The sequence below is a fragment of the Ciconia boyciana genome, chromosome 4, assembly GCF_034638445.1.
Source record: "Ciconia boyciana chromosome 4, ASM3463844v1, whole genome shotgun sequence".
NCBI classification, from domain to species: domain Eukaryota; kingdom Metazoa; phylum Chordata; class Aves; order Ciconiiformes; family Ciconiidae; genus Ciconia; species Ciconia boyciana.
The window spans coordinates 44,615,740-44,624,421 of NC_132937.1; the positions used below are offsets into that span (position 1 = coordinate 44,615,740).

The window sequence follows — 8,682 nt, forward strand, 5'->3', positions numbered from 1 at the left end:
ACATTTTAAACTCTAAGTGAAACACTGGATCTGGTTGCCCAGAGAGGTGGTGGAGTCTCCATCCTTGGAGATACTCAAAACCTGACTGCATGTGGCCCTTGGACACCTGCTGTATTTGACTGCTTTAAGCAGGGGGCTTGCACTACACAGTCTCAAGAGGTCCCTTCCAGCTATAACTACTCTGTGATTCTATAATCTGCTACTCAACCTGCTTATTGCATTTGTACTCTAGCCTGAAACCTTTTTTAATGCAAAAAAACCCCAATGCAAACCTATTCATGTTCTGGCTTCTGAAATACCAGTTTTGTTTTGAAAGCTTCCTTCTTACAATGTGAGGGATAAGAGTGCCCTCAAACTGTAGAAAGCTTATAAGGATTTGGCTTGGAATTTGTTAAACTACTTTACTTCAAGCCAAGGAGCTTTTAAGAGTAGGAATATAAAATAGTGAGTATGTTTATTTGTAGTGATAGATAGTGCTAAGTTTACCACCAAATTCTTGACTAGAAGACTACTGATGCAGTTGTATACAACATTGCTGAAAGCTTCCAGTTTAGAAGCAGCTTTTGTTTCTTCTATTTTGAGGATGCAAGCTAAGCATATATTGATCAGTTGATGCTTGTGACTAGTTTTTCTGGAATGTTTCTTAAAGCCACTAAAATAGCTACAAGTAGTTGTAGTATCAGGGTTGTCATGCTGTTCTCAAATTTCACATCTTAAAACCCCTACAGCTTCACAAATTTAAACTTCTGAAACTGTTCACTTGTCTGGAACTACAGTGCTACACTCTCCAGCCCTTACTCTTTCCATTAATGCAGTCATGGAGGCAAAGGGGAGAAAGACATGAGGTGATGGTGGGGTGGAAAGAGCTGTTGTCCTAGTTATCTTCCCTGCCCTGTATCTCCATGCTGCTAGTGTGTTCTCAAGCCCACGCTTCTGCAGGGGCAAGTATCAGTGTTTAATTTCTGATGTCAGTCTGCAGTAAGATTCTAGCTGCATTCTTCCATCTCTTCTGCTTTCCCAGAAACAGAATACAAGTTAGTATGTTCTCCTGTACCTTTAGCTATTACAGTAGGCCTCATGGGAGACAAGTGGCTGTATTTCCCATTGCTAGGAATGTGAGCTGAATTAAGTACTTATACAATATATCAAAGCCAGGAAACTGCTACTGTAAAAACACCAAGAAGATTTAGATCAAATCCATACCACATTAACAAAACATTAAAATTGGATCACTTTATTTGGACAGTGTTCAGCTGAGCAAACATAATAAATATAAAAACCCAAGCAGTCATTTCTGGCACTTAAGTTCCTTCACCAGCTGGTGGGGTCAATGCTCTTGAATGGTTGAAGGTTCCAGAGATCTTAAACTTGTTGAAACTGCACTGATTCTGCAGGAGCCCATGACCAATGCATAGTATCAAACAACTTAAACAAGTAGAACTGCATTAATACAGCCATCATTTTCTGGATTGTTTGTTACTTGTGCATATTTCCCTAGAAAAGAAAAGTGAATTAAACATCTACAAAAGCTTCAAGTAGTTCATATAATAAATTAGATTTTTCTATGTTTGCAAGTTCAGTCCACAAGTCTCTTTAAAGGGTGGGGAATTCCTGACTGTTCCAAAAGTTGAAATGCATTTTTGAAGTCTAAATTTACCTTCTGCTGAGCTGCAAACTTAGGTTCTCTAAATATTACATTCAGTCTGTTTTTTATAAATAGATCATTTAGAGTTCTAGGTAGATTTTAAAAAAAAATTCATAGGTTCTGCTATTGTCCAAGTCAACCCCTCTGTTAAAAGAAGTCAGCCTGATCCTATGAAGATACTTCTACATGGAACTTCCACTGCAAACGTAATACAATTGTTCATAGTTCACATGGTTAGGTCTTTACAGACTTGTAGCATTGCTTAATGTGAGACACAAGCAAGCAAGTTGAGTCTTTGTTCTGAACTTCACCTAATTTGATTTTGAAAGTGTGAATGGAAAGCCTAAGATTTAAACTCAAAGCTTGCATTTTTAGAGTTGCCTAGTAGTTGCTTCTGCTACAGCCCAAACATAACATTTAACAATGGGTCAATTATGACTATAGGATGTGGTCTTAACAATACCTCAGGCAATGAAAACTTAAAACTTTTAAAAGTAGTTCTGCAGTATAGCTAGCTTAACTACTTACCCCAGATAACTTTGCCCCCTTGTGTCACAAGGCCAAGCTCACTCACATTCACCTCAATGACGGTACCCTTGGTAATTACACCCAGTGTTGTGTACAAAGGAGAAGAAGGATTCTTTTTTACACCAAGGATAGGTAGGCAAAAAGTAGCTTTAAGTTCAGGATGTGTCACGTGTGCCTTCTTGAAACGTAAGCCCTGTTGCATAAGGAGTGTTAGAATGAGTTAATATTTGCTTTAAACCCTCACAACTAATCTAGTTTAACACTTTTGGCCTTATGTCCTCAGGTTTATATGTTTTGAGAGACTGGGAAGAATGAAACAACTTAGAATACAGAATGCTATCTGCCTACTATAGAACGCCAGATTTGTTTAAAAACCTAATTAATGACAAGATAAAGCTTTCCATGTATATTTTCAGGATATTGATTTTTAGTAGTAGTACAAGAATAATACTTGCTACCTCAGATGGCTTCTGTTCCATGAAGAAATGAGACATTTATGGTAATCCATTTAACAGTGCTACTGGTTTTTAAGACTAGAAATTTTTCCTTTTTTCTTATAAAACTGAAAAACCTTTCACATATTGTAAAATGTTAAATACCCATCTCTTACAGCACTTTCTATCTAGTGACCTGTGCTTTGTTACGGGTACTTCACTGTTAAGTACCACAAACTTTTCTGTGTCAAAAATCTATCCAAGGCTTCTGTGTAAGATGATCATCAAAACAGTAATGAGGTACGATCCAACAGGCAGCCTGCACAGTGATTGTTGATTCCTGTGAGGAAACAGGAACAGGTATTTATAGAAAAACTACACTGTCTTAGTGAATCTAGTTTTTCCTCCTGTGCGCTACCAGGCTGCTAGAGCCCAGTCCTGCAGCTGTGTAAGAAAAGGTCAGGCTGGAGGCACAGCATTTCCCCTGCATATGGTCATGACTGTGCTTCAAGCTTACTTAATGAGCCAGAAGGACAGAGTTGGCTTCTGCAGCTAACAATCACAGCAGCTTGAAAAAGAAGCCTCCAACTTTACAAGCTATTCAAAGTGCCTTTGCTAAAGACCCTCCCATGCTAATTTGACAGCTTGTAGCTTTAGTTTACTGGCATCATCTGAGTTACAGGGGTAAGAGCAGAGATATTTCAACACAGACTGTGACTGCAGGGGCGTCTCTCCACCCTCAGGCTATTTGAAGTTTAGATTTCTGCAAGGAAACTAATAGGAATGTTCTACATCACTAGTAATCAAGTGCATTATCATAGAAGAAAGCTTCCTCACCACAGGAACTCAAAGCAGTAAGTCAAAAGAATTATTACTCAAGAACATTACCATTGGTCGAATGAATCGCTCATATTTAGGAGGCTTCCTAGTAAAGCCATCTCCAACAAAACAAACTTTTGTAACCATTCTCTTCCAGGCCTTCTTCTTTCTCTTTCCTGTACGAATCACTTTTAAAACTTCTGTTTCTCCTTGGGCACGGACCTTTGGCACAGGAACCTCCCATTTTCCCTGGAAGGGAGGGGAAAAAAGTCAAAAGTCTTACATGCCGCATTGCTAAATGAAACGGGACAACCAAAGCATAAAGTAAAAATTCCCGAAAGTGTAGTGGTAGACCATACTTTTTATACAACTCGTAGCTACTTATTTTAATTATCATTTAAAGTTACAAAAATCAAGATACTGCATATACTTGCTTTGTCCTAGATTGCTCAGTTACTCAAGGTTTCAGGTTTTATTTAGACTTTGCTTGTAGGCTGTAAGTCACTTGAGCATCAGCAACACTAAGCAGTAATTGTCACAAGTAATTGTAAGTATCTGAATTTTCACAGAATCACAGAATCATATAGGTTGGAAAAGACCTTTAAGATCATCGAGTCCAACCATAAACCTAACACTACCAAGACCACCGCTACACCATGTCCATAAGCACCTCATCCAAACATTTTTTAAATACTTCCAGGGATGGCGACTCAACCACTTCCCTGGGCAGCCTGTTCCAATGCTTCACAACCCTTTCAGTGAAGTAAAATTTCCTAATATCCAGTCTAAACCTCCCCTGGTGCAACTTGAGGCCATTTCCTCTCGTCCTATCACTTGTTACCTGGGAGAAGAGACCGACCCCCACCTCTCTACAGCCTCCTTTGAGGTAGTCGTAGAGAGCGATAAGGTCTCCCCTCAGCCTCCTTTTCTCCAGACTAAACAACCCCAGTTCCCTCAGCCGCTCCTCATCAGACTTGTGCTCCAGACCCTTCACCAGCTTCATTGCCCTTCTCTGGACATGATCCAGCACCTCAATGTCTCTCTTGTAGCGAGGGGCCCAACACTGAACACAGTATTCGAGCTGCGGCCTCACCAGTGCCAAGTACAGGGGGATGATCACTTCCCTAGTCCTGCTGGCCACACTATTTTTGATACAAGCCAGGATGCCATTGGCTTTCTTGGCCACCTGGGCACACTGCTGGCTCATATTCAGGCAGCTGAACCCCCCCACAACCCCCCAATTGACCAACACCCCCAGGTCCTTTTCTGCCAGGCAGCTTTCCAGCCACTCTTCTCCAAGCCTGTAGCGTTGCATGGGGTTGTTGTGACCCAAGTGCAGGACCCGGCACTTGTCCTTGTTGAACCTCATACAATTGGCCCCAGCCCATTGATCCAGCCTGTCCAGATCCCTCTGTAGAGCCTTTCTCCCCTCAAGCAGATCAACGCTCCCGCACAACTTGGTGTTGTCTGCAAACTTACTGAGGGTGCACTCGATCCCTTCATCCAGATCACTGATAAAGATATTAAACAGGACTGGCCCCAACACAGAGCCCTGGGGAACACCGCTTGTGACCGGCTGCCAACTGGAGTAAACTGCATTCACCACCACTCTTTGGGCCCGGCCATCCAGCCAGTTCTTTACCCAGCAAAGAGTACACCCGTCCAAGCCATGAGCAGCCAGTTTCTCCAGGAGAATGCTGTGGGAAACCGTGTCAAAGGCTTTACTGAAGTCTAGATAGACAGCATCCACAGCCTTCCCCTCATCCATTAGGCGGGTCACCTCGTCACAGAAGGAGATCAGGTTGGTGAAGCAGGACCTGCCTTTCCTAAACCCATGCTGGCTGGGCTTGATCCCTTGGTTATCCTCTACATGCCGTGTGATGGCACTCAGGATGATCTGCTCCATCAGCTTCCCCAGCACCGAGGTCAGGCTGACAGGCCTGTAGTTCCCTGGGTCCTCCTTCTGGCCCTTCTTGAAGATGGGCGTCACATTTGCTAATCTCCAGTCAACTGGGACCTCCCCAGTTAGCCAGGACTGCTGGTACATGATGGAAAGGGGCTTCATGAGCACTTCTGCCAGTTCCTTCAGTACTCTCGGGTGGATCTCATCAGGCCCCATAGACCTGTGAGTGTCTAAGTGGTGCAGCAGGTCACTAACCATTTCCCTGTGGATTATGGGGGCTCCATTCAGGTCCCCGTCCCTATCTTCCGACTCAGGGGGCTGGGTACCCAGAGAACAATTGGCCCTGCTATTAAAGACTGAGGCAAAGAAGGCATTAAGTACCTCAGCCTTTTCCTCATCCTTGGTCACTGTGTTCCCTCCCCTGTCTACTAGGGGCTGGAGATTCTCCTTAGCTCTCCTTTTGAAGTATCTGAAGAAGTATTTTTTGTTGTCTTTTACAGCAGCAGCCAGATTGAGCTCTAGCTCGGCTTTCCCCCTGCACAACCTCACTACACCTTTGTAGTCCTCCTGAGTTGCCTGCCCCTTCTTCCAGAGGTCGTAGACGCTCCTCTTTTTCCTGAGTTCTAGCCAAAGCTCTTTATTCAGCCAGGCTGATCTTCTTCCCTGCCAGCTCGTCTTTCAGCACCTGGGGACAGCCTGCTCTTGTGCCTTTAGGATTTCCTCCTGAAAGAATGTCCAGCCTTCCTGGACTCCTTTGCCCTTTAGGGCTGCCTCCCAGGGGACTCTGTCAACCAGTCTCCTAAATAGGCCAAAGTCTGCCCTGCGGAATTCTAAGGTGGCAGTTCTGCTGACTCTCCTCGTCACTTCTCCAAGAATCAAAAACTCTGTCATTTCATGATCACTCTGCCCAAGATTGCCTCCAACCATCACATGGCTCACAAGTCCTTCTCTGTTCACAAACAACAGCGCCAGTGGGGCACCTTCCCTCGTTGGCTCACTCACCAGCTGTGTCAGGAAGTTATCTGCCACACACTCCAGGAACCTCCTAGACTGTTTCCCCTCTGCTATATTGTATTTCCAGCAGACATCTGGTAGGTTGAAGTCCCCCACAAGAACAAGGGTTAGCGATTGTGAGGCTTCTCCCAGCTGCTTACAGAATAGTTCGTCAGTCTCCTCATCCTGGTTGGGTGGTCTGTAACAGACTCCCACCACGATATCTGCCTTGTTGGCCTTCCCCCTGATTCTTACCCATAGACACTCCACACTATCGTCACCATCATTAAGCTCTAAACTATTCAAGCACTCCCTAACATACAGGGCTACCCCACCGCCTCTCCTTCCTTGCCTATCCCTCCTGTAGAGTTTATAGCCATTTTTATACAGTTACTTACGGCTTTTTCTTTTCTTTTCTGCTTGATCATGTTAGAGAGAACCTTAGCCCGGGACTGGCCCTCTCTGTCCAGCAGGTATGCTGGTACAGCTCCTTTAGGTGTTTTTTCATCATTCTTTTCCTTTGTATTTCTCTTTTCATGCATTTTAATGCTGCAAAGAAAGAAAACCAGTATTAAGAGTAGAAAAGAAAAGGGCTCTATTTTAGATATATCCTTTTAACTTAACTTGTGCCTGCTCAAAATTTTCTTTAAAGAGATATTTGTAAACAAGTATGTATTTATATTTAAGGAATAATCCTAAGTAATTTGCAATGTAAGCTAGTAATTTCACTTAATGTAACAACTGACAGACTGCACAGTGCATAAAATCTTGTCAATTCCCATCAAGACAGGAACACAAGACATGCATCTTATTAAGGAATTTCTGAATGACTTAAAACAAGCAGCCAAGCACTTTGAGAGATAGTAGCCTTCCTCTCTGACAAAAAATAACATACTACTGCTCTTCTGAGGTTTGATGGCAATGCTTACCAATCTGAGGAGCGTGTGTGTGTAAAAGGGGTCATGTTTCATTCATTTTGAGGCCATTTAGGGGGGAGAAAAAGTCCACAAACTAGTTAACAAAGCCAATACATTTACAAGTAGCGGAGAAAAATAACTGTCTACACTTGGAAAACAACATGGTGAACGGATATTAAGTTCATTAGCAACAAAGAATACTGTTAACAGCTTTGATTTCAATTTCTGAACAACAGGAAAAATTTCCAGAAAAGTGCTTTTGTTTATCTGTGCTTGATATTGTACTTTATCTTGGAAGACAAGCCTTATGTTCTACTCAAACACTGTGTACGTTACTGTGCTTTTTCTATTAACACTTAAAAAAATGCCTGCTGCCTCTTGGTACACTAATACAGCAGTTAATGTAAAAGCCCTAAGTAAATGCATTCATATTTTTATCAATTACATTACTTACTGCTATTGCAAATTAAAACTCTTCGTAAGGAATGGTTTTAGGAGCAGAACCGTTAACACCCTTTGACAAGACAGGAAATCAGAAATGTCTTCACTGTGGCAAAACCCACTATCTCCTACAACCTGAGCCCTATTCAAAGGTATAACATATGATCCAAGTAATAAGTAGTTCTTTGCAACGATATTAACGTCTCATCTCATCCTTCAAACGTCAGGATGACTGGACGGCGTCAGAGAAGCGGCGGGTACTCACGTCTTCTTCATCTGGATCTTCTCAGCGTGCCGCTGCTTGTGGTAGAGCTTGGCCTTCAGCCCGATCATCTTCTTGGCCTTCCGCGACCGCTCGTGAGCCTCGCGGCCCTCCTTCTTCCTCCTCCTCTCGTGGTAGTCCAGGCGGTAGCCATAGCGCTTGCGGTGCAGCTCGATGTACTCGTTCTGCGGCTGTGGGCGCAAGGCAGCGCGGTGAGCGGGTATCGCCGGCCGAGGCCCGGGCGGCCGGGGCCGGCGCTGCACCCTCACCGAGGCCCGGCGCCGCTGGGACACGCGGCGGGGGCCCGAGCAGGCCGCGGCCCGACGGCGGCACCCTCAACTGCGGGGCGGCGGGGCCCGCTCGGCCGCCTTCACCCCTCCCCCGTCCCGTCCCGCGCCCCGTCGCCCCCATCCCGCCCCGCCGCCCCGGCTCTCACCATGGCGGCGGCCCCGCGGCGTCCCCCAGCGCTCCGCCGAGCCCTCCGCCCAGCAGCCTCGCCGCAGCCAAAAGGGGGGGCGGACTGAGAACCGGCCCCGGCTGGAAACGCTCCCCCGCGGCGCTTTGGTTCCTCCCGGCGGAGAGGCGGCCGCCCGCCTCCTCCGAGGGCTACGCAGCCGGCTTGGCGGGGCCGGGAAGAGGGGGAAAACGGAGGGGGAGAGGCTGGAGCAGCGCTTCTTGCCTCCTGGGTCTGTCAGGTCGGGGCGGGGGGGCGGAACGGCGGCTAGGTGGCGGGGCTGGCG

The 8,682-nt window shown here is 45.4% G+C and overlaps 1 protein-coding gene across 1 annotated transcript; it reads right to left on the minus strand.

Moving 5' to 3' along the window:
* Positions 1–1,218: 1,218 nt before the first annotated feature.
* On the minus strand, positions 1,219–8,652 carry NSA2 (NSA2 ribosome biogenesis factor). The gene is made up of 6 exons (XM_072858645.1): positions 8,379–8,652; positions 7,946–8,133; positions 6,721–6,871; positions 3,496–3,675; positions 2,174–2,366; positions 1,219–1,494 (listed from the first exon to the last, which is right to left on the minus strand). The coding sequence occupies exons 1-6, from the start codon at positions 8,379–8,381 to the stop codon at positions 1,427–1,429; spliced, it is 783 nt and encodes a 260-aa protein (XP_072714746.1). The 5' UTR covers positions 8,382–8,652; the 3' UTR covers positions 1,219–1,426.
* Between the last annotated feature and the right edge of the window lie 30 nt (positions 8,653–8,682).